At 32.7% G+C, this 26,812-nt stretch overlaps 1 protein-coding gene and 1 long non-coding RNA gene across 2 annotated transcripts; one reads left to right on the forward strand and one right to left on the reverse strand.

Moving 5' to 3' along the window:
• Nucleotides 1–2,565: 2,565 nt before the first annotated feature.
• LOC146528862 (uncharacterized) lies at nt 2,566–26,528 on the forward strand. Its single transcript, XM_085203930.1, has 3 exons — nt 2,566–3,105; nt 8,286–8,524; nt 25,633–26,528. Exons 1-3 carry the CDS (start codon nt 2,889–2,891, stop codon nt 25,840–25,842), a joined length of 666 nt encoding a protein of 221 aa, XP_085060056.1. The 5' UTR covers nt 2,566–2,888; the 3' UTR covers nt 25,843–26,528.
• On the reverse strand, nt 25,040–25,758 carry LOC146528863 (uncharacterized). Its single transcript, XR_014879134.1, has 2 exons — nt 25,621–25,758; nt 25,040–25,150 (listed from the first exon to the last, which is right to left on the reverse strand). It is a non-coding gene; the product is annotated as an uncharacterized LOC146528863 (long non-coding RNA).
• Nucleotides 26,529–26,812: the final 284 nt, after the last annotated feature.

Consider the following 26,812-nt stretch of genomic DNA (forward strand, 5'->3'; position numbering starts at 1 on the left):
TATAGTATTGTTGGGGCTGGAGGTTACCCCGGATAATCCAGTCTATTGTTAACTATTTTAATGCTTATGCTCTTTATGTGACTGGTCGTATTAAGTTATATGGAGATAATCGTCGCATTATGCACAGTTAATTTTCCATTGCACGTATCAAAGGGATTGGCAGCTGCCCGTTTAGCAATACAAATCGTTGACATGTATATACCTTACTATTACAACGGACGATAAGTTTTAATGTGTTCTATTTACTAGGTAATTGTGTGATATTGATATTTTCAGAATCTATTACTTTTCTTTTTTTTCAGCCTCACAGGCTGGCAGAGGAAGCCTTGTTTTAAGACAAGTAGTAAAAATAACAAACTCTTTTTTATAAGTAGATAACTGTTAAAATGTGGAGCTTTATCAAATGTAGTTAGCGAAATAGGTAGGTATTATATTAAAAGAGACTAGCCGTGACGCAGTTGCACAAAGTGTGACTGTAAACGCGACAGGATGTGGGTTTGATTCACACTCGAAGAAATCAAATACTTTATTTTTTATTTTCTTCGCTCTGGTGGAGAGGCAAAGCACGGTTTGACATGTCACTCAACACGCAATGCCTCCAGACTTCGGTGGAAAATGGAGTGTCTTAACACTAGGCTCCCTCTGCATACCCTGCTACGTGTGGGATACAGCGTGACACTAATAATATTATTTATTTTAAAAATCCCTATAATTTTTAACGCATCGAAACCAAAATTTTACACAACAAGCGATCGAAGTTCAAGCTCTTCTCGACTGTCATGCGTCGTCGAGTGTGACCAATATTTGCTAGAATAGGATACCGTAAAGATGTTTCCGGTCGGTGAAAGTATCGTATTAACTAATCAAACAGCCAACGTCAGTTTTTATCTATGGCAGCTGGTCGACACGACTAATTACATCAATTACAGGCAAACAAGAGTCCGCTCGGGTTTCTGGCTCCCACCTTTCTAAATATTTGCAAAGATATGCCTCGCGCCGCCCGACGCCTCCTCCGCGCTCCGTCGTATAATATGTAATACATTTTTAGAAGTTTATTTATATTTTCGACTGTTTTTTTTCTGTTGTAGGTATATAATTGAAGAATTGTTTTACTATTTTTATTAAAGATGCTCATTTTCTTTAAAAAAATAATTTGATAATCAATATTTATCATGACATGGCGTGAAGCTGCCGTGATTTGAAGCTAGTCGTGGCGCAAGAGCACCAGCATGTACTTGCAAACGCAACAGGTTGCGGGTTCGTTCCCACTCGAGATAATTATATATATAATATTTCCATTTCTTCGCTCTGGTTCTCGGGGCAAAACGCGGCGTTGGTTTCCTTGTCTTAACACGCAATGCCTCTGGAATTCGGCATAATATGAGGGCCGAAGTGTCTTACCATTATGCTCCCTCTGCCTGCTGTCGTGAAGTGCCTGATATGAAAGTGAAAAAAATTAGAGGTCATCGTGGTACAGTTGGATGTCTGAATGTAAACACAAATATTTTCGCAATTTAAATAGAAAACAGTGTGTCTTGGTGGTTCCATGTACTTTATTCCCTAAAAGGCATACCTACCTAAGTCGATTCTACCTACTTGCATTTTATTTTAAGTATCTATCTTCATAAAAAGAAAATCCCTGGTAGGTACTTATTGTCATTGTTTTTTTATGCACAGGTTTTTTACTAATGTAAAAACACGTTTGTTATCGACGCTAAGAAGGACACATGTGTATTCACATATGAAGGTAGATCTGTATTAGGCATTGTTGAATTGAAAAATTGCAAAAAGGCGAACACGTCTTGAACGCCGCGGGCGTAACATTCCACATAATAATCCTCGCTCAATTTGTTGGTTGTTAGATAACGATTAATCCTTATTTTACAAATGTCACTAAGCTGTACCTATACAATATTTTTTTTTATTACTAAATAAATTAAGATATTTTTCGCAGAATGCAACGTAGGTGGTAAACACTAATAGATATTTCCAACATATTTTTACAATCATTGATGTGTTATAATATATGCATAGGTAAATGTTATAACCAAATATGGACATGCTATTTAGATTTATACATCATATTCGGCGGAGTATGTAGAGTGGACTGAATCAAATTCTCTGGCCACAGCATCGCTTTTCTTGCTTTTTCTCTGGCTTTTTAGTATTAACGATGTTAGAACACTCTAGTTTTCGCGCTCTATGTTACTACTTGCTCTGATTATTTAAAAACTAATATAAATCAATGTAATATAATGAAATATATTTAAATTATAAATTAAAATTTGTTTATAACATTAACATGTAACATAAAGTTACTATAACAAATCTAGTTACATTAGATATTAAAGATATATTACATACGAGTATACCTACGTACCGTGTATGTACAAAAGTGACATCAAAGGGATAAAGATTACTATTATTAGTGAGTATTTGGGAGCGTCGTATTGTCACATCCATTAAGCTGCACGAGGGGCGGAGCCCCGGCACGCCCCGCAGCACGCCTCCGGCACGCATCCCCGCGCGCCCCCACACCCGCTCGCCCCACGCGCTCCTCGCTCCCGCGCCGGTCCGACCCACACTCGAATCACTGCGTGACATCTCACTAAAACGATTTGGTCGCAATCGCATCACGCGTCTATTTCATTATCCTATCATTACTTGCGATACTTACAACGAACCTTCTGGTGTCGACGCTTTACAAAAGTTCATCACAGTTTAAGCTTTAAGCTTAGCGTAATAAATTATACAGATTAGTGTTATAGTGTTCAAATAATGATCGTAAGAATTTGGATAGGAATACGATGAGTGTTGGTGTTGTAAAAGATAAGCTGTGCGGAGTGGTGCGACGGTGAGGCAGCGTGGCGGACAGCACGCGCGGGGCCATGGGCGGACCAGGCTGGGCGCGCGACGCGCCCGCGCTGCTCAGCACGGCGCTGCTGCTGGGTGGCGCGGGCGGCGCCGGGGCGCTGTCCGACCGGCCGCCGCCGCCACTGTTCACCATCGACAGCATCCTCGCGCCGCGGCCGCCACCACCCGTGCCGCCTCTACAACTACATCATTTAGCTCATACGCCGTTTCACAGAGCTCATGATTTCTTTGGTAAGTCATTTAATTTATACGCATTACTTATACTATGTATTGGTTTAGCTACGTTAATAATACGAATACGAATAAAACATGTTCATTGGATTGAATTTAGATTGAAAATTGATTTAAACAACTTATAATCCTACAGAAGGCTTACAAAATGCAAGATAAAGCGTTTGTAAAGATAGTTTTAAGCAAAAAGTTTATTGGAAAATGCAACGCCTTTTTTTTTCAAATGAAACTCTAGTAGAACACTACTTGAAAGTTGTACGAGTATAAAAAGGAAAAAAAATATACGTAGAACAAGATTGTATGTAACAAGACTGTATTTCCAAGTAGATATCAAATAGAAAGACAATTTAATTTAATATGTTAATTGCATTTTCAGATAGCTTGCTAGCTTAACTTGTATTTAAAAATTAGCAACCTGCGCGTGGCTTATCGAACTACATGATTATTAATTAACTAATCTGCATTATCTACTTTCATTGACTAATATATGATTTAAAAAAATATATCTATCAGGTATTTAATCTGTATCAGAAAGTAAAGTTTCAGCGAATATTGAATTTGCCGAACAATATTCTTTAAAATGACATATGATTAACATGACATAATTTAAAACTAATATATTTTTATTTTTATATGTTAAGGAAAGCTTGCCAACATACAATAGTGAAAACTGCAATTAATTAATCGGTTAAGTCGTTTCTGAAATCAGCGTGAACAAACTCACGGACAAACATTTTAAAAATAATACTTTTAGGTTCTATTAAGTTATTAAATGCCACTAATAACAATTTTTCTTATTTTCCACGTAGCGACAGCGGTCTGTTACGATTTTATTATAAGTAGGATTATAGATGTAATTGTAAAAAAATATAAGTAAGTATGTCGAGTGTACCGAAAATAGTTTAAAATGTGTTGTGACTAGTGAAAGGAATTAAAAGTGACATACATACTGGTACACTCACACACTGGTGATTGTATATAGAGTAATTTGAATTGTTAATCATGGATTTAACCTAGAGCACAGATTATATAGGGGACTACTTTAAACATTAAGCTCAATTTCAAAGTTTATAAAAAAATACTTACAAAAGCACAAAATATAGGAAGCTATTTTATTTAGTTAATTGTGAATGTTGATACAATTCAAATTAATATACTTAAATATAGCGAGCTTATGTGCTATTAGACGCCAAATAGCTTTCATAGAATTATAATAATGTCTTTGATTTAGTAATACGAATTTATTATCAAGTATCCTCACATTGCTTTATCTCGAATATTATTATAATATACGACTAATAAATATTATTATAACTACGAATAAAAGGTAATATAACCTTTTATTTGTTCCTACGAACAATAGTTTGACATGAATTTGGCTTAATGACATTTAGTAAAATCTCAATAATTTTGTATTTGATTATTAATAGATTTTAAAACACGTATGAATTTTATTACCAAGTAGGTATATTAATAATTATTAAAATGAAATAATACCTACCGACTACAAAATATCGCAATCCACCATGACCATATCTCTCAATATTATAGAACAGTTTCACAATATCTGTGAATCATGCTAGTGATGCCTATTTAATGAATGTGATAAAATAAGAGGATGATTAAATTACTTACATAAACAGCAAGCAAATCTTATATACTTAATTGACATTTAACTTTAAGTCTACATAAATTATCTTTTTTCTTTTATTCTTTTACAATAGATATATATAATAATATATTAATTCAATCAATCGCCACACTTTAAAGAACGATGATATCAAGTGGGAAAGTTTCATGTAAAAATGTACCTACCTACTAGGTATTTCATGGTATTCATTGATTTTTATTTATTAACATTCATATAAATGTTGTTAATGTCTTTCTTTTTTTTTTCAAAGTGTATAAGCATCTATTAGTGCTATTGTAGATATATTTTATAATAATATGATTTTAGTTCAGTTTCATTATTACTCCGCGACGCCTGCTTAATGTATAAGATTATTTGTTTAGCAAAAGTAATTGCAATCGTATTCTTATACATGATTGTAGCACACTTACCTATTATACTGATTTCTAAAAGAGAATTTTTAATGCCACGAGTTACGTTATCAATTTTGTTGTTCCTTATTTCTTCCCCTTTGTCTTTTTTCTTACATCTAACGGTATGTTGTGTCGCGCATAGAGTTTTTACTATAGTAAAATTGTATTAAGTTATATACAGAGTGTAACTCGAACGACGGATCAACGGTGGTATATGGGTACCTATTCATTTCACCCCCCAGATATTTAGGAATTTGTGATTGGGTTCTTGAAGAGAATTGACAAATACAGACTTGACTGTTAGGTCTGCGCTTAGCGTAGCGAAAAAATTACTGAATGATTTTTTCCGGAAGTTATATAAATATTTCCCCTCTAATCACTCTGTCTATAGTAGTGAAAATAAAAAAGAATAAAATAAGTTGCGAAGGGTAAAATTCACTCGCGTACGACTCTATTTTAACTTTGAGCATAGTGTTTTTTTTTAACCTACTATTTAAAAAAATTAGGCACTTCCTCACAGAACGTGTTTGTTCCTTATATAAAAATATATGTATAACTTTTTGTGGTAGTTATATGATTCTGAACATTTACTAGCTCTTATTCTTGACACATTTAGGTAAGGTAGAGTAATAATTAGTTGGAACAGTTACTGACGGTAAACGCGAAGGTTGTGTATTGGATTCCCACTCGAGTGCAATGAATTATTTTTATTTCGCCAAGAAACTAAGAAACTAGACACAAACTGGCGTTAAGTTCTACCACTCAATGTTTTTAATGTTAAAATAACGCGGAATATGGGTACTAGAATTCCTTAAAACTAGATTCCCTCTGCCTATCTATATATAGCGTGAAGCAAAAAAAACTTGCCTAAATTTATCTATCGACTCATCGCTGTTTGTTTACTATTTATACTATATATACTGCTGTAAGTATATTAAATTGGTCGCCGTCATCTTCAAAAGATACAAAAAAGTGCTCTCGACTTCAAAAAGTATGTTAAATTTGTTATCATAATGGGATGCTTAGCCAATTCTGAATGTATTTCGATGATTATTTTTTGTATGGACTATAAACATAAGCTAATATTCCAGTTGTGGTCTTATACCTATACGAGTAAATTAGCCAAGCCGAGGTAAAAATAACATTTATATATCACTTCCAAAAACACCGAACCAAAGTTAATAACATTTATTTTATAACAAAAGTATCCAGATTGGCCCCAACTCCAAAAATAACGAATAGGATATGTATAGTGGATAAGTGTAAAAGTTTCACTTATTTCGTTGAAGTAATTAAAATACACTTTTCTACTTTTTAATCTAACTTCATTTTTGTCTAAGATTAAGAATATAGGCCTAGTTTTGAATATTATAATTTTTTTTCATGTATTAGTTTAAGTTACTCTTTAAAATTACAATACCTACAGACTTAAGAACTGAGAAAGCCGCTTCGGGGCATCCCTCGTGCGAGCTATCGTGGGGTGAAGACAAGGTTTATCCCAATTAAAGTCTTTTTTTCCTCTTGGAAAACCTTTTAAAAATTAAAAATATCTTCGGGGCTTCAAAAATCCCGACCACGAAGAATAACATTCAACGTAGCTGAGTTTGTTTGGATTAGTTTAGGATAATTTGCCAACTTCGTGATTCATTCTCTTAAATAAGAATTCACCTATTATGGTAAAATAATTGGTAATAATGTAAGTATCTATGTATATGATAAATTATGTCTATAGTCTACGTTATGCGCTCTATTCTAAAGATAAATAGAGTAATGTCACTGTCTGCCTTAATATCTATTCTAAAAGATTAGGTTGAATTAAGAACTCTTTTTATCTTCACGCTGTATTCCGCCCATAGCAGGGTAGGCAGAGGGAACCTGGGAACTTCTAGAGGCATTGAGTGGCGAAACTCAACGCTGTGCTTTGCCCCTTGTCTTTGCCAGAGCGAAGACAAGAAAATATGAAATATTTCATTTCCTCAAGTGGGAATGGAACTCGAACGAAAGATGTTATATGCGCTAAATTAAAAATAATAGAAAATATATTACAAAAATCTCTTTTAAGTTTACTAGACTACTGTCGATTGAATTTACTGGTTTAACAAATTTTATGATATTTAAAAAAAAACCTATATGAAGATAATATTTTCATTGATACTAGTTTTAATATTCGTCTCAATTTTTTTCAAAGCATATTCAACATGGCAACATTATAACCGGAATAACAAAATTGGTTAAAATAAGAAAAGAGGTCGCATAACAATATACATATAATATCTGTTTGAATTTGCTCTACATGACGAGTACCCCAGTATTTTTAAATCAATACGGCTTAGGCGGGCGGCGCTCCCGTAAATGCGAAGACGGTGTGTGGAAAACCACCGATAGCGCCTTAGAAATACACTGTCGGCCTTAAAAGCTTTTACATTTCTATCGGAAATAATACAATGTATTATGCTGCCGAGGCCGGAACTATGCAAAATGTTCCATTTTTCTTTGCAACTTTATGAATATTTTTGAATTGTTCGGGTGGTTTGGACCGCGTCTGGGGAGCGCTTATAGGGCCTTAAGCTCGGATATTCACGGCTCGACTACCTTACTGGAGGTTAATTCCAATTGTACATGACACGTTGATTTTATTTAATATTTAATGTTTTAATGTTAGCTCTTTTACGTTGTTATAAAATGGAAATGTTTTATAAAATTTAGATTACGTTATTATAGATTATTTTGTTACGGCATTATAGCTGTGTTTTTGACTAAAATTGGATGTTTCATGGTATGTATTACCATTTATTTTAATGATAAAATATAGAATAAATCTGAAAATTAGTACTAAATGAAATTTATAATTACACATTGATTGACACATTTACCTATTTCATTGACATAAATGTTAATGAAAATATTTCTGGTGTTAATAAATTTTAATAAGCATATCTACTACGCCAGCTTTATTCGCACTATCCTTACACAATTTATGATTTAACACCCATAAGGAGTTTCGACAATCTTACCAACTTATTGTTTTTAAACTTTTAGATATATTATATATTTACTTAAAGGTTAATTTATGCCTTCTTGTACTGTACCTAGGTATTTAATATAACATTTGCAAATGAAATGATTTATTTCGACAGGCGTTTCAAGTGCTGTGACGCAGGCTGGAAGTTACGCTGGTCTATATGGTGGGTACGCGGCGGCGGCGCTGGCGGGGCTCTCGGGGCCGCCGCCTAAACGTAAACGGCGTCACCGCACGATCTTCACTGAAGAACAGTTAGAACAACTAGAAAGTACTTTCGATAAAACACATTATCCTGATGTTGTACTTAGAGAGCAGCTTGCACTGCGGGTTGACTTGAAGGAGGAACGAGTTGAGGTATGTAACTTACATAAGTATTTCCTTTCTGCTTCGTACTTCATTCCACATGTATTAGGGTAAGCTGAGATAAACTAGTGTTAAGACACTCGTTTTTTGTTATCAGGAAAAGGTCACGATTACAGTCACACGCTATCTACATTTATGTCATTTAAATTTTTAAAGTCAGTTTAAAATAAAAAGTCAGTCATCACGTGATATGTCAGATAAGAATGGCTTTTCGGAAATTTCTCTCCTGAGGGGCCTTAAGAGGGAAACACTGAAATTTTGTCTGAATAGGAATTATGATTTCACCTAATTTTTCTGAGTTTTGGAAGTTCTTAATAACTAAATTTATTTAACTTTCTAGAAACTACTAATACTATCTATACTTTAAAACAGTAAAGTGGTGCTTAAATGTTGTGTAAAAGTAAAATTTAATTTTATGCGACTTACTTAAAACTTTGAATATTAACTAAATTGATTGAATATGTAAAGATTACGTTTGGATTGAGATGTACACCCACCACTGCCTTTTCTCAGGCAAGGCACTACTGGGCACATGCAAGTGGATTTCGTAAATAAACACTATTTATCTCTTATTAGTTAGAAAGTGAAAAAATACTTGTTATTTAATTTTAATAATCAATCGATACATACGTTACCGACAATCCTTTTAATTTCGGTATTTTATACAATACCTCGGCAATCTATAGAATATCTTACGAGGTAATAATTATAAATTCCTAGGGATTGTATAATATAAAGTAACTGTTATTCCACCGGCAATGTATAAAATTAATAGATCTTGGTCCATATTAGTATATTAGGAACTTCCTATCTTACAAAATATGGGAACTATGCAAAATTAATGGTAGGTTGTCCCACTTCAAGATCTTTAAAAGCTTAAAATCAGCTTTACGCTGTTGCCCGCACAGCGCACACATCAGGGTATAGGGTATCAGGGTTAAGACACTCCGTGCCCCACTTTCCGCCGAATTCAGAAAGCATGAAAATATAAATTTAAATTAATGTTTCATTTCTTTGATTGGGGATCGAACCCACAACCAGTTGCGTTTACAGTCACGCTTTAAATAAAGGCACAAATACTGAAAGGAGCATACATATATAAAAAATATTTACCTACTAAGTACAGTTTCGATAATGTTTTTTAGTGACTATAAGATTACATTGGCAAGGCGGAAAGTTTAGAGAGGTAAAGGGGTCTTCTAGTCAATAGAGCTGACGTGACACTTTGTGTGCTAACATTATGTGGGTGGCCTTCTTAAAAAAAATAAATCCTGTTTAGTGTCCTCTTTTAGTTGTAATCTTATTTTTTTATTCTACTTATTAGTAGAATGAAAAGTTTTGAACAATATTAACCTCAAACATATTAAATACATTTTTTTTGTTATACTGATACCGGTGCAATTGAAATAATTAACAAAAAAAACGCATTTTTTTGTTTCATATTACACATATAATTTACACATATAAGTTTAATGTTAAAAATTAATTATTATAGTAAAATTTGTTTAGCTTCACGCTGTATCCCGCACACAGCGGGGTAGACAGAGGCAAGTTAGTGTTATGACACTCGGTTCCCCACTTGAAAAAAAAAACAATTTAGATATTGATTAATTTAGTCGCATTTAGAGATAGTTTGGAAGCACAGAGCACTTGGCTCTTGTGTCTTAAGTAAACTGTAATACCATTATTTGTCTAGTCTAACTGGCCGGTCAGAATTCGGCTACAGGCTGTTAGCACGAGATGTTTGCAGGCTACCGGTGTTGGTGAGTGTGTACTATCCACTCTAACCCGCCTTCGCCACCCAGACAGCGATTCGTCATATGTTTACATGGCCGCATTTTTTCTAACGTTACGCAAAATATAAAACTTTAATTATAATTTCAATTTTTAAAATACCCTTAATGAATAATCAATTCAACTCCAGTCCAGACTTTTCTATATTTTTTATTTCTGCTAATCTGAATAATTACAAAATATTTATCAATATTTATTATATTTTTCGTACATAATTTATTATGTAGCCTGACACGCCTATAAAATAATATTTCATAGTTAACGTTTATCGTCAATCTGTTAACGGTTTTTGTCAAATGTTAAAGATCAGAGTCAAAAGATCACTAATAATAAAATTAATTTAAATGCATTTCTACGGCCTCGTGTCGAGTTGTAAGAGTGACAAGTAAAGTACACTAATAAGTGTAAACTTTTTATTAAAGAATCCATAAAAAATCACAGCGAGTCGAGCGGAGATCTGGAAATTTTACCTCGGGGCGAATAAAAAGGAACGTTCGGTGGGTGAGCCGGCGCCGCGAAAATTAATCTGAGTTAATTAAATTTGATTTATTTATGCTCGCCCGAGACGAGGGGCCGGGGACGATAAAAGTACAACAATGAGGCTAATGAGGGTCACTTTTAAGGCTTTCCTCTCTGGATAACGGTGTTTTTCCGATTTACGTGGCTCGTGACTTGTGTAATCGATAAAAGATATTCTTTTGCGAAGCCCTTAAATTTCTTGTTACGGAAATTCTAATTTACTAATTAAAAAGCTTATCCTAATGCCAGTTTAATATTATTTTGTCGTGTCCATTTATTGTTATAATTTTATTATTACTTTTATAAATTCATATTATTTGGACTTTAATATTAATAAAAAAAATATTATGATGATAAATATAAATTATGAACACTTCTTTCTCTTTGTACCTATTTATTTTTTTAAAATTTGTTACTATTATTTATATAAAATATATTTTAAGTCGTAACTTACAAATATACTTATTTGTATTTCTGTGTAACATTATTCGTAACTAATTAAAATCTTATAGTAATAAAAGAAGTTTCTCACAGTCCGTGGAATAATCCTTGAAAAGCGGGACTATGTCTGTCCCAATCAGGACGTTTATTTTTGGGCTAAAAATCGAGACGTCCTGCCAAAATAGGAACATCTGGCAAGGCTGATTATACATACCTACATCTTAATGACATTTAATACAATATGTTTTTTCTCGCTATTTTCTTTAAAGATGGTGAATTGAAAGTTAGAGACGGACATATATAATGAAAATATCCGCAATACTTAACGTATATGTTGAGAGATTAGGCGCAATGTGTAAATTCTTATTCTTTACCGTGACAACATTTTTTTTAGATTTATTTTATGAATTGCTAAAATATCTTTTAACAAGTTTCGTTTTGAAATTATTCAAAGGTAGGTATATTATTTTGGTCAAAATAACGATTATCAATAACTAGTTCCTGTATACGACTGTTCTTAATTTATCGACAGATATCAATAACAATTATTTAAATCTACATATAGGTACATATAATATAATTATATTACTTTTTGCCAATGATTCTACATATTTAAGAAAAAACTATCCTTTATAGAATAGATGGTAAAAGTCAAGAAACTAGAAAAAGCTTTTATGACAACATCCCTTTTAATTTATATTAACATCTAATAAATATTTTTTTCAATTTAAATCAGCTACAGATACAAATAAATTATTTTATTACAAAATAACTTATACCCATATATTCTGTTCTGTCATAGTCGATTACTTACGGCTTTGATGTCGATAACCTTTAACTTCGACTAAACTTCCATGGATAGTTGATTGAAGTCGATAACTGGATATTTTCTATTCTTGGTTAATACAACAAATTTTCATATAATTTCATATTTTATGTGAATAAAAATTTAATATTTCTAAGTCACTGAAAATTATATATTGTAACTTAAAATGTGTTTAATTATTTTTATCATAATTATTTTTTTCAACTTTATATATTTTTTAATATCTGTGATTATTTCCTGAAAATGACGATTACTAATGTCATTGCTCTATGTCCATATAGGTATACTTTATCATAATTATATAGGACTTATTTATATAACAACAAGTCATAATTAAACTGGCGTAGATTATTTACTAACTTCCTTCAAAATATAAGAAAGCAATTTTGCGGGCAATGTTAAGTAAAGACTTTTAGATTTTAATGTTAAATTAACATTAAGTATATAGGTAGGTACAATGCCGAATCTAGAACGTGTAAAATATACTTACGTAATACATTATATACGTATATTGAATACGATTTTCTTTTACACAACAGTTGCAAATATCACGTAGGTACGTGTATTTGTAAAAAGCGTGTTTTGTCGGGTATTCATATGTAGGTACATACTCGTATATATGTGGCTTTGTTTCCCCGCTATTTGTACAGCCGCAATTGGAAATTGCATTATTAAAGAGCTTTTGTTTAGGCATGGCAACACTTACTGAAAATCGAGTTTTTCGTTGTATCTGAAAATAATGATGTTTTTCCATTGTTTATCCATATATTACCTATACCTATTTATTTTAATATTCGAACAAGAAGCGATTTCTATTTTATATCGCCATAATTTAATTACTAACGAATTATATGTAGTATTAAAATAAAAGACAAAAAATAATAAGAAGTAGGTATGTGTACTAAATGATACCGTAAAGTTTATATACTTAGAATTGCTTTCGAATTTAAGGTACATATAAATTGATATAACTGATTAAATATACATAAATCATAAGACAGTTAATTAAATACAAGTCTGGGACTCCAATTTACATAAAATAAACAAGTAACAAGATTATTTGGTTACTTTTCGTTGATTGTTTAATATGATGAATCGCTCTCTGCAAACCAAAAGACAATGAGGGGTGGCATTTCTTTGTTTGACACTGCCAACGCGACTCAACTCTTTACACAATTAATTATTAAAGAGATGTGTAATCTCGGTGAGGCGCGAGCCGCGCTCTGCCGCTCCGGGCGCTCCGGGCGCTCCGGGCGCTCCGGGCGCTCCGGGTTCCACGTAGTCAGAGACGCAGTGTTGATCTTTACCACGAGTGCTGTCTTATTAAATCCAAAGCTTATACTTATCTGACTCGAGCTTCAGAGTTTTCACTTAATGAAATCATAATAAGATCACATACGTTTGTAACGATATATTGAGTAAAATAGAAAGCTAGCCGAATTATAAATATTTCAACTTTCAATTATATCTATGTTGGGACTTACTTCAGTATTCATTAACAATAACTAAGAACTAAATTAGGCAATTCGAATGGATTTAATTTTGCGATTTTTTCCATCTATCAATTACATGTACAAAAAATTTTTGCTACTATAATGTAATATGTTATATGTTTTCTTCTCCATCTACTTTGAATTAGCGTATCTTACCTACTTGTAATCTTTTTGGAGGCTTATATTTTGTTAAAATAAATTTTAATAATTGAATTTAAAAAATTGTAAACATCTCAATTTATCAAATTGCATTATATTATTATGTCAAATTTTATCCTTACGTATATCAAAGGATAGGAAAAATACTTTCAAAAAACAATGGCACATGGAGTTCAATTTAACAGTATAAAAGAAACGAACGAGAGAGCATAAGCATAGCAAAATGACAAAGCATTTCCCAGACAGCAATGAACAAGAAAAAGTGGGCGTGTCGCTCCGCCCAGCGGCGAGCGACCGGCGGCGCTTCCTAGTCGCATGCAGCCTCCCCCGGCACCGGCAGGACTTATCTCGTAATAGGTAGCTATAATAAAAGAGATACGCTCGCAATGTGTTACTAAGTAATAAAGCGGCGCCATTTTGTCTTTTGCTTCCGTCGACTGAAAGCAATAACGCTTTTATGAACCGAGCAACGATTCGTTGACGTTGATCAAAGAGTTCTGTCCCGTTTCATTTCACGCTTGTTGCCCTTTTCTGATTGTCAAACGAAACGTACACAACGCGTATCTTTCAATTGTCTTCAATACATTTAGATATGATAGTCGTGAAACTATATCGATACATCCATTATTAGTTATGAGTTATGCCAACCAACATTCAAAGAAAAAAGGAAGCCTTGTTTTGCTTTGTGGCCTTTTGGCATCTCAGTTAAATTAATATTTATTTTAACAGCAAACCCCTATGAGATATATTAGAAATCAGTCTTCAATGCAATATGGATATAAGTAACTCATGTAAAATATAGATTTTTTTAATACCCATTATAACCGTACCTGTACACTGTGTACTAATAATACCTGGTAATAGGTACATAATGCGTACTAAGTTCACATCAAATTACTTAAATTCTGGCGGTAAGCGGAGAAAGTGTCAAGTGATAAGAAAAAGGAGCTATTCCATGCAACAAATTATTATTATATACTATTAAAATATGTTTAGTGATTTTATATTTACATGTTCTTTTTCTTTAAAATTATATAAATACGATAGAGGATTAATTTTAAATACGGATATTGAGGTTAAAAATGACTGAACAGAGAAGGATTTGAGGTACCTACCACAAAAGCTGAAGCAAGAAGTTTAAAGAACTAAACTTTCGTTTCACAAATCTGTTTTTGGTTTAAATTCAGCATGTAAAAATTATAACAATAATAAAAGATATTACTTCCTTACTGGATCAATACAATCTTTAGAGGGAAGAAATAGTTTTACCATCCTGGAAAAAAATACTAGAGCACAGTGGCATACTCTGACACTTGTATAACTGTAATAAAAGAGACATTTAATTACGACATAGGTACGGGTATATTATGTATACAGATACATAATACCTATCATACTATTATTATTTTTTTTTTCTTTTTTTATTTCTTTTTTTTTTTGGTAGGCAAGCATTTGTCCGCTATCTCAGTATTACTCCGTGAATTAACTGAAAAAAAAGTTACCTAGCGATTAAAGAATCTCCTTCTTTTTGAAGAAAAGAAATCGGTTAAGTATACGTAGATAGTACCTACCTATATTCGAGTTAGTTAAGCAAAAAAGTAAAAAAAAAAAAAATAGAAAATAAATTTTATTAAGCATACATATAAATAACAGTTCAATTCAAGTATGAATTATTTTATATCACCATAATTGTTCGGGTAAGTATTAAATTCATAATTGAAACAACATTCGTTCACGAGCTTGGCTGTAAGTGAAGTATCACTCTATTATTTATAGACGCGTTCGATACGCAATACAAATTATTGTTTTCAAAGTATAACGTTTAGGGGAGCGCGATGTTTGTTGAACGACCCTCCGGGGTCGCCTAGTGCGCGGGCTTATCGAATATCACATTTATACATTCCAATATAAGTCTTATTTTCCTTCAAAATAACAGGGACAGAATACTTTTTTGATTTACGTTAAAATTTGGGTACTATTAAAGCAATCTTTTGACAATTGAATTTGGATTCGGTCGGCGCATTGTGTGTAGATAGGTCTTTACGGCGGCGGCGAGGTGCTGGCACGGATGTTTGCGCGCGGTAATTGATACGAAGTGACAGAGACTGGGGGTTATTTTTCAGCCTCCGGCCGCGGAGAGGAGTAATGTTTTGACATTAACTGAAGAGAGATGGGTGTGATTTGAAGTGCCCTTTGTGGAATTATATTCGCGGATGGCATCTTTAATACTGACTAATGCATTTCACAGCTAATGGGGACTCAGAGTTTGACAGGTGTGAGAGCTTAGAAACGGCTTTACAGTGAATATTTATTATTAAGCTTTATACAAATATGTTAATACATTTTTCTAATTTAATTGGTATTACATTAAAACTATATTAATAAACGAAATATAATATTAAATACATGGTCAGTATAGCGATTAAACTTTAGAACTAATCAGAAAATAAAAAACAACAGCGAATGTAAATTAAATCGACATTAAAGTATCAGAGTCGGATCAGGCGGTCCATTAATAAATCAGTTTGCTAAAACCGTAATTGTAATCTCAAACAAGGCGCAGGGCGGCGGAGGAACGGAGGGAGGGGGGTGGTGTTTGCTCAAACAACATTATTACAATAAGTTCGGGTTCGGCTCGCCACAGCGCGCCACACAGCGCTCAGGTTCACACGATGCTCATTTTGCTTCTCTATAGCTTCATCTATTAAATAAATCACTTAAATAACGTAAAATATTATTATAATTATTTAAGCTTTATCTATGGAAGATATAGATAACATTATGTAGGATGAAAATATGATTAATTTTTAGTTACCGCATCACCGTGTAATTTTATGCGATATGCAGAAGATGATGTTACGTCTGGTGGTGGTGGTGGTATTCATTTTTTAGCTCTTATAACAAGACAAAGAGGGCATTGAGTTCCACCACATAGCATGCAGTGTCTCTAAATAAAATAAATAAAATTAAGGCGAGTAGCTGATCGTAACACTGGTTTCTCTCTGCCTACCCTGCTACACAGGTACGAAACACATCCTGAAAATAAAATATGACATTTAGGATGTGTGTATTATTTGCAGGCTCAAAGTTAATTCGGATATAGCTACTCGTATTGTGTAGGTATTTCAAAATATTATCGGATTTTGATATGAAACTTCTCTAAGAGTGTAGCGGAAAATGTAAGATGTATGGTGAAAATATTGTGATAAAAGTAAAATTTTCTTGTCGTCTTTCAATTTACAATAGATAACTTCTTAATTACCAAATTTCGTAACTACATAATACCTAATATTTTTATAAAAGTTTCCATAGCTAATGAAACTTTATTTTAATAACCATTAGAGAATAATTAAATCAAGATGAGATAAAAAAACAAATATACTTGTAATAAGTGAAAGCGAGTGTGTTTCGGCATATATCAAGTGAGGGATATCAGGCGTCAGGGCGTGCTTCCCATAGCCGGGAGCGATGTTTCCCTCACATCATCTGCTTGTCTTCCCAAACCATAACTAACCTCTGATTATACTAGATGTGTCCTCTATGTATATGCAACATTAATAACTTTTCTGAAGTTATACTTAGATATATGTGTAATATAATACTTAATTTTTATATATGATAATTTACGAAATAAGTCAAATAATTATTCCTTTTTATAACCAAATTTTATTTAGGTTTTAGAGTCAAAGCCTGGCTTTGGGATCGTATCAGTACTAGGGTACTTCCAGTCTTTGTTCCAGTCCTCCAGTCATTATTATTAATGTTTTGTTGACAATACTTTTCAAATTTTGTAAATTCCCCTAAAATTTAGATAGAGATATCCCGTGTGTTGGGAAGAGGATTGGCGCAAGCACGACAGATTGTGGGTAGGTACGATTCCCACTCGAACAAATTAAATATTGAATATTTTTAATATTTATTTTCTTCGCTGTGGTGTCGAAGTAAAGCGCGGCATTGAGTCCCTCGACTTAACACGCAATGCCTCCAGAATTCGGTGGAAAGTGGGGAGCGGAGAGTCTTAACACTAGGCTCCATCTGCCTACCCTGCAAGATGCCAGGTGCAAGGTGTAAAGCTAAAGAAATAAGAACTTCTTCATCGTACTTAAAAAAAAATGCGGTATAGACGAGCTTAAAGAATTTAATTTCAGGTTAAGTGCTTATGATACAATGTAGTTAATTCGGAACAAAAGCGAAACTTATACACATTTACTATGCAGTTTAGCCTTTCAATAAAGCAATGTTTGCCTTTGGTGTACGCGCTTCGAATTATGTATGCATGTTCGGAGCGCTACAGCGTCTGTAATACAATCTGGCAATCCACTGTATAACGGCATTAAAACAATGAAATCGTTATATTATTATGTTGCATGTACTTTAAGAAACCAGTCGTGGCGCGTGACTCGCGACAGGTTGTTGGGTCGATTCCCACTCGAGGAAACGAAATATTTAATATTTTCATTTCTTCGCTCTGGTGTCGAGGCACGGCGTTGAGTTTCGCCACGCAATGCTTTCAGAATTCGGCGGAAAATGAGGAGCGGAGCACTAGACTCCTTGTGTCTTCCTTGCTACATGCCAACACCTAGGGATACAGCATGAATCTGGAAAAAAAAACCTTTAAAATAGAAAGGATCATACGTAAAAGTAAAAATGTCGAATTTTTGTGAAACATGTTCGTTTTAAAAACACCGTAGAAACAAAACACTCATAGTCCATAGATGAATTAGAAAAGCAAATGCACATATTTGAAAAATGAAATAAGTTTAAGCTTCACTACTAATTCATAATTCCATTTACAATTGAACCAGTAACGCAAACGTAGTTTTAAACAAATCAAAATCTATGAATCGGTATTCAATGAAAGCAAACAATGAAAGAGTTAAGCCATACATTGAATGGCATACAAAAGAGCATGGTGGAAGTTAATAATGTTGTTGCGGGGCCTCACGTACAATCAACGAATACGAGATAAGAGATCTCCTGGTCGTGGTCTGAGGAGCCGCCCCAAGGTCTGGCGGTGGCGGCTATATTTCCCGCTTGAACGCTGCACAATAGCGACCCGCTCGATGAGTGCGAAAGCTTCTCACTCATTTTCCGAAAGTTAATAGGGCTTTTGTTGAGCCACCGACCGACACTTGTAATGCAATTAACTTATACAATGGTGGTATCGCTTACGATTTAATTTTAAGCCGCCCAATTTTGTTAAACTCGGCACATTTAAGTTTTTATTAGCTTTTAAATGCGTATAGTGTTACTATTTCTAAAATTTGTTATTTTCAGATCTGTAGTGATCTTGTCGTTGTATAAAAAGCGCGGCGTTCAGTTCCGCCATTGTAAACGCATTATCTCAAAAAGGCCTAAGTGAGAAACGGGGAGTCTTAACATTTAGGTCATTGCGGGATTGCATTGCGGGAAAAAGCGTGAATCTGACAAATTATCATCATCTCACAAGTTTCTTTAATTATTCCGATTTAAAGTCCGAAAAACACAAAACATAAATACTGAAATTATAGGTTATGCTGTTGTATTAACAACCATGCGTATTAATTACATACATTCATTTTATACTTAGGTATTCACAGTTATGAAGAACTGTACTATAGTCGTCTATTTAGAGTATAGATCTTAAGTCTATTGTCTAGAGGAGCTAGTAATATCTAAGATACATGAGATGGGAGATATTAATGGGTGCCGAGGGAGTTTCATCAAATTTGGTAAGAAGTGAGAACTTACAATAAAAATCTGACTCAAATGGAACTTTATAGGTATATAAAAAACATTACAAACTTATGTCACGTTCCCGTAAACCTACAATCACGAAATTAGTACGGAATTCATAGCGGGCACGGCCGACGCGCATTTGAACAGGTTTTTTTAAATAAATACGAATAAAAATACTTATCTTTATAATCTTAAATGAATATCAAATGAAAGACAAAATATTGATGTCGGTTAATAGCACCATGATGTTATATATTTCAATGCAGCAAAAATTATATTGGATGTACTAAAGGTGCCGCTTTTCACTGTTGTGACGGATAACATAAGCCGCCGCGACCACCCGCAGCCGGTATCATTTCAACGCTTAAATGAAATAAGTCGAGTGGAAATTTGAAAGTATTAATCCTTAGCAACATTATTGATTTCATTCAGTAAATGAAAAAATGATTCACTTTTTTTACTTCTGGTGTTAGTTCAGTAGCGCGGACGTGTCTGTATGGGGCCCGGTCATACAATTGTCCGCGGATAACACGTCGTATTATAATGTTTTCATTGACCGCTACACAATCATTTGAAACCTTTCAAATATCTATATAATACTAGAAATCGTTCAAATTCATACAAGATTTTTTTATAATATACATGCTAATTTTATACGTGAATAATTTTGGTAATATAGCTATCCCATCAAAAACATAAATGTAAAATGAAAGCCAAGTTCAGTAATAAAACATATGCTTTCAGCGATAAAAGAAGTGAGATGTAAATGTATGCCAAGTTCAATGGTCAGTCCTGAAATTTATTTTTAACAATATAAAATATTTTATAACAACTGAAAATGCCCATTCTTCTTACAACTTGGAGACTTTATTTATGTGTAATATCTGACTTGGCCAGTTTTCATATAAATTTACAATAGAATCTGAATAGAATAGAATTTGAATACATTTATTTATATCGATGTAAATTAATTTGAAAACTGGCCAAGTCAGATATTACACATAAATAAAGTCTCCAAGTTGTAAGAAGAATGGGCATTTTCAGTTGTTATAAAATATTTTATATTGTTAAAAATAAATTTCAGGACTGACCATTGAACTTGGCATACATTTACATCTCACTTCTTTTATCGCTGAAAGCATATGTTTTATTACTGAACTTGGCTTTCATTTTACATTTATGTTTTTGATGGGATATCATTACTTTTTGTACAGAAATCATAAGTAGAAAGGTTTATAATGTAATCAAAATCAAAATATTCTTTATTCAATTTGGCCATTACAAGTACTTTTCCTATAGGAAGCTACTACGGCAAGAAACTCAAGAGTTGCTCTTTTTAAAACATAGTTTAGAGTAAGGGCTTCATAGGACATTTCTGTTCGCCGAATAAACCAAGTAGGACACCATTGTGATAATACACTTCTATCTATATCTATATATATAAAAGGACTTGTTCTCACTGACTGAGGTAAGACGCACGCACAGCCGTAGCCGCTGTGCGTAGGAACGTGAAATTTGGACAGATATTTACTTTCGTAATCTGGATATCCACTAAGAAGGGATTTTGAAAAATTTTTACCCTAAAGGGGTGAAATAGGGATTCAAAGTTTGTATGGAAAAAAAATTAAATCGGCACCGATTTTTATGAAATTTGAAATTTAGATTTTTAAAAGTATTAAATTGAACACGTGTTTCATCGTTTTCCAGAATTCTCCCTCTAAGGGTGCAAATAAGGGGTTGAAAGTTTGTATAGATTTTTTTTTAAATCGGCACCAATTTTTATAAAATTTGAAATTCAGACTCTTAAAAGTATTTAATTGAACACATGTTTCATGGTTTTCTAGAATTCTTCCCCTAAGGGTGCCAATAAGGGGTTGAAAGGGGTTATAAAATTTGTAATTTAGACTCTTAAAAATATTTCATTGAACATAAGTTTCGTGGTTTATTTTAATTCATCCCCTAGGGGTGTAAATAAGGGGTTAAAATTTTATATAGAAAAATCTTTAAATCGCCACTGATTTTTATAAAATTTGAAATTGAGACTCTTAAAAATATTTTATTGAACACGTGTTTCAAAGTTTATTAGAATTCACCCCTAAGCAATAAGCAAGCGAAGCTGCGCGCGTCCGCTAGTACTGTACAAATCTACTGCAGCCTTTATTTCGGAAGTAGCTCCGTACGTAGTTAAGCAAAGCATGTCTTCTTTAGAAGAGTAAGGATTCCCGTTTCGAGCGCTAGTGTAGATACTTAAATCATTCCAGTTACGACATACGTACTCTACTATAGTCTCGCGCAATTTATTAGTTTGTTGTATATCAATACGCTCAAACGAAGAATATGCAATAGCATGGAAGAGACAGCTCCCATCGGGAGGCATTGGAACAATTCGGTGTAAGTTCTTGTTTCAACCACAAGCAATTCTATTGAACGACTCATTGTTCAACATGTCTTGGAAAAAATATAAACAATAAGTTTATTAAGTGCTGACGGTACCAATCTGAATTGATATGATCCCAAGGTCGACTCCGTTCTCTGCCGTTTTCACAAGTGTTCCTAAAACCAGTAAAATCATGAAACCCAGGCCAAAAAAACTATTAAAATATGAGCGGCTTCGTACAATAAAATATATCTAATATAATTAGATATTTACTTTTTTATTATGGTCAATAATATTATGTTTTATTACTCTTAAGACGATATCTATACTAATATAATAAAGCGGAAGAGTTTGTTTGTTTGTTTGTTTGTTTGTTTGTTTGTTTGTTTGTTTGTTTGTTTGTTTGTTTGTTTGTTTGTTTGTTTGTTTGTTTGAACGCTAAGATCTCTGGATCTACTGGTCCGATTTTCATTGTTTTTGTTTTGTATGAAAGCTGCATTCTTCAGAAGTGCTATAGGCTATATAACATTACATTACACATATATACTAATATATTTTAAAGTACATTCTAATTTGACATGCAATTTATTCTGCCATGTTAATAACAACCGTCGTTGCTACGCGACCGCTACCGCGACGTTTTGATATTCATCCTTATGAAAATAAATATAATAGTCACGTTTAGCATTTTATCTAGATTGAAATTATAGTTTACTGTATAACATACTAATAAATAATTAAGGACATGTCACTGATTCCAAATGACCTAGCCACCTAGCGGGCGGCATAGTATGACCGACGCGAACGGGCAGATGACGTTGACGGTTTTATAAATTTTCATACATTTTCGAAATTTATTTGTTGTTTATAATTAATTTAAAATACACTTTGGTTCTTTTCTTATTTTATTTGATATTGCCCGCTAAAATTATCCTACTTAATAGAGAGAAATGTTTAGTTATTTCGTAGAGTCGATATCTATGTACGCATGTACGGAAATCTTTAGGTACTTTTTCTAATATTAAAAATAACTATCCTTTAGTTACTTTTAATCCTTTTGTTAGTTCATTTTAATAACTCAGATAATTTTTTCTAATAATGTGTATCTACTTATTATTCTTTTTGATTATTTGAGCTTATATTTTCTTACTAATTCTATTAAGAATTGAAAATAATTTCATGAATATATTTAATAAATATTCTTATAGTTGAAGCAGGCGTAGCCGCGTCCGGGTCCACTAGTTTAATTATATATGAAAATATATAGATTATATTTATCTATGAATCTCGACTATAGTTTTTATTTTGTTGATTAAATGACAGTTGTCAGATTTGAAAGTAATGAATGTATGCTGCGTTTAGAAATCTGATATATTAATTAATATTTTTTTCTAATTTTATTATTTTGTTGGAATAACTCAACACGCAATGCCTCCAGAGTTCGATGGAAATAGGGGAACTGAGTGTCTTAACAGTAGGTTCCCTCTCTCTACCCCGCTATGTGTGGGATACATCGTAAAGCGGATTTATTTATTTTTTATTATTTTGTTTAAGTAATTTTTAATTTTCTCTTTTTTTCTCTTATTTTTTTTATTAACAATTACTTAAATTTTTACTGTTAATAATTACTTTATAATTACTTCTGTTAAGATAGCTGGTAGGCTGACAATATATCAAATTAAAAATAAAATCAGCTTCACGCTGTATCCCGCACACAGCAGAGTAGACAGAGGGAACCTAGTGTTAATACACTCAGTAACCCCACTTTCCATCGAATTCTGGAGGCATTGCGTGTTGAGTCGCGGAACTCTCCGCCGCGCCTTGCCTCGACACCAGAGCGAAGAAATGGAAATATAAGTTTAAATAAATATTTCATTTCCTCGAGTGGGAATCGAACTCACTACCAGTCGGTTTAACAGTCACACTTTGTGCCTCCGTGCCACGACTGACCTTACAGATAGTATATTATTCTTAAATTTTATATATATTTCTATCAATATAATTATTTTTTTTATATTTATTTTTTAGTGTATTTTTTTTCTGTTTTAGGGTTCTGTACCTCGAAAGCAATAAAACAGAACCCTTATAGGATCTTATATAGGACTTAGTACTTAAATATTGTAATAATAATTTAATATCAAATACGTTAATCGACTATGCAAATACTCTTAGTATAATAAGTACTAAAACATATGTTTAAATTATAATAAATAATAATGAAGGATGTTAATCCATTTATTATATTTTTATATTTTTACGTGAAGCCCTTGAAGTCCACATGATGGCAGGCTTTCTCAGGACATAAATTAGAGGCATTTTCAGCTACAAATGGAGACATATCTTATCTTAAAATATACTTGAAAGCATCGTGTTGTTTTAGATGGCTTACGTAAGTAATAGTGAAGTTAGTCTACAAAACAAATAAAATATTTACTAACGTGTGACATAAATAAAAGCAAATATATATAAATAATGCATTGCTCTTATTTTGTTGGCAGGCGCTACACTATAAGTAAATGTTCCTAATTGAATCTATTTATTGAAAAATTATAAGAAAATGTTAAAAAAATACTAGTTTCGGATTTTTTCCTTTACATACACCCAATTACTTAACCGGATGCTAAATTTCACCATTCCAGGTCATCTGGAACTTGGTTAACATTAAGGTCTATAGGTCAGTCACCCCCCTAAAAATTAACGATTTTTGGACGTCATTATCTAAATAACTGTTTGAGCTGTGTTTATGAAATTTTATGCACGTATACAGGTAGGAGGTCTAAATATTTGAGCCAAATATGACAGCTTTAGATGGAATAGTTTTTGAGTTACGAATAGGTAAAAAGTGGCTTCAAATGGTTCGTGTAAAATAACACACAATGCTGCTCGCCAGTTTTGTTTGTAAAAAAACTTGGCTACGCGCGGCCGCGCGTTTTAAATTATTATGGAATTCTTTAATGTTCTATAATGTTTACTACTATAGGTATTATTATAAAAGTATTTTAGTTGATCTCGCTCGATTATTGTTAATTTTAAATCAATAACATTTTTGTGTTATTTTATTTATTATATTTATGTTATTTTATTATTATGTTATTTGCAAGTCTTTAAGTCTTGAAGACTTAGACTTTTGTAAAGAGCGTTCTCAGAAAGGCTCCGTGAGACGTTCCGAATTTTTGTAGGTATATCGTCGGTAAATATTCATCACGCTGAACAGCTTCCACTAAGAAGCCATTTTTTATAGTTTAGCTGGTCGGTTGTAGGTCTACATCAGATGCTCCAGTTTTCAAAATCTGTTATACAATAAAAGAAGTTTTATTGAAATCCGTTCAATCTAGTCCAGTTTCAAGGATGTTCATGCACAGACAGACATTCATTTTTCAGTTTTATTATGTTTGAGATTTCACTACTATTATTAGTTACAATTGGCTTAACATATAAATAATTAATTATCAAATGTGTCTGGCTTAACGCAATGATTATATCAATATTTACATATATTATGAGTGAATGGTTAACATGAAGCGTTGGATTCGAACATAATATTTTATTAATATTTTAAATTCCAACAAAATAAAGGGAAATCTAAATGTGGGGAAAACTATGTTATTGGCAAAGATTTTTCATGAAAAAAACTACGTAAAAGGCAAATCACATTTTCATATAATGTACCTAAAAGAAAGCTTACAATTTACAATAGGACAAATATTTATAGTAGGTACATAATAAAAAAAACTTTTTATATTACGTATATTAACTTAACTGCTTATTACAGGTATGGTTTAAAAACCGACGTGCAAAATGGCGTAAGCAGAAACGTGAGGAGCAAGAGCGGCTACGGAAGCTCCAAGAGGAGAGGGCTTGCGGTCGCGCTATGTTGCCCTCGAGGGCTCGACTGTCACCGCCTTCGAGACCTACACCTGCACCACCTACTCCTCGCCCTTACACAGACGACTCTGAAGACTCCGACCTTGAAGTCGCTTAAATGCAAATAGTGATACACGAACAATTATATGATAGTGTAATAAATGATAAAAAGATAATAACGAATTGCAAAAGTGAATTTCTGTGAACGATATCAAATAAAGTGCACAAAGTATTATAAAATAAGGACTCGTAATCGACTGTCTCTTTAGATAAAATGTAGGTATGTGCGGTGGTTTGTAAATTAATTTATTATAATTATATCTATAATAATTGTTAGTAGTGTAGTAGATAGTTATAAATAGAGTAAAAAATTAAGTTATTTTAGTTAATTTTGGATGCTGTAGATATTTTCGTCTATTTACATTCCTACCATTAAAAAATGTTTGAGCAGAACGATTGTAAAATTTTATTTTGAAATAATATTTATTTTCCTGCTTATTTCCTTTTTAAAAGCTTTTTTTGTAGTTTTTACAAGAGTAAATACAAAGAAATAGAAAACTTGTTAAGACATTCTAAACGTTTATACATACATAAATATATGTCTTAAGCCGAAACAAGATATAGAAGCTATTTATAGATCCAATTCCGTAGTACCTACATTCTTAGACAAACATAACTTTACCTATATCATTTAATGTTGTACTTACTATAAACGCAATAAGATTCTATCTACTTTTTACGATGTACGTAGGTATGGCAATATATTCGACTAATAAATATATTATGAATAAATAATATCAGGCACACCATTGTTTCATTGTGTTAAACCTGTCGTTTTAATAGAAAAACCAAATACAATTATAAAATAATTTAGTATAGTTCCTCTGTATAGACATTAAATTTTAATTGCGAAAATGTATTTTTAATAAAGCTCTCGTCCGTGAATATTATAGAAGTCTAATTTCAAAATTTTTTGTCGATTATAATTCACTATTGGAAAACCAGACTAGATCATCTAAATTTAATTTGTGATAAAAGGATCAGTAAAATTTATAATCAGGACAATTAACACATACAACTTTACTTGC

Source organism: Heliconius melpomene, chromosome 19 (genome assembly GCF_056956725.1).
Source record: "Heliconius melpomene rosina isolate 202511_hmr_F chromosome 19, ASM5695672v1, whole genome shotgun sequence".
Classification (NCBI taxonomy): Eukaryota; Metazoa; Arthropoda; class Insecta; order Lepidoptera; family Nymphalidae; genus Heliconius; species Heliconius melpomene.

Excerpts from the sequence above, each read along its gene's own strand:
- LOC146528862 (XM_085203930.1), top strand. The coding sequence starts at position 2,889 with ATGGGCGGACCAGGCTGGGCGCGCGACGCGCCCGCGCTGCTCAGCACG. Across the intron at positions 3,106-8,285 it reads CAGAGCTCATGATTTCTTTG|GCGTTTCAAGTGCTGTGACG; the intron begins GTAAGTCATTTA and ends TTATTTCGACAG. Across the intron at positions 8,525-25,632 it reads TGAAGGAGGAACGAGTTGAG|GTATGGTTTAAAAACCGACG; the intron begins GTATGTAACTTA and ends TGCTTATTACAG.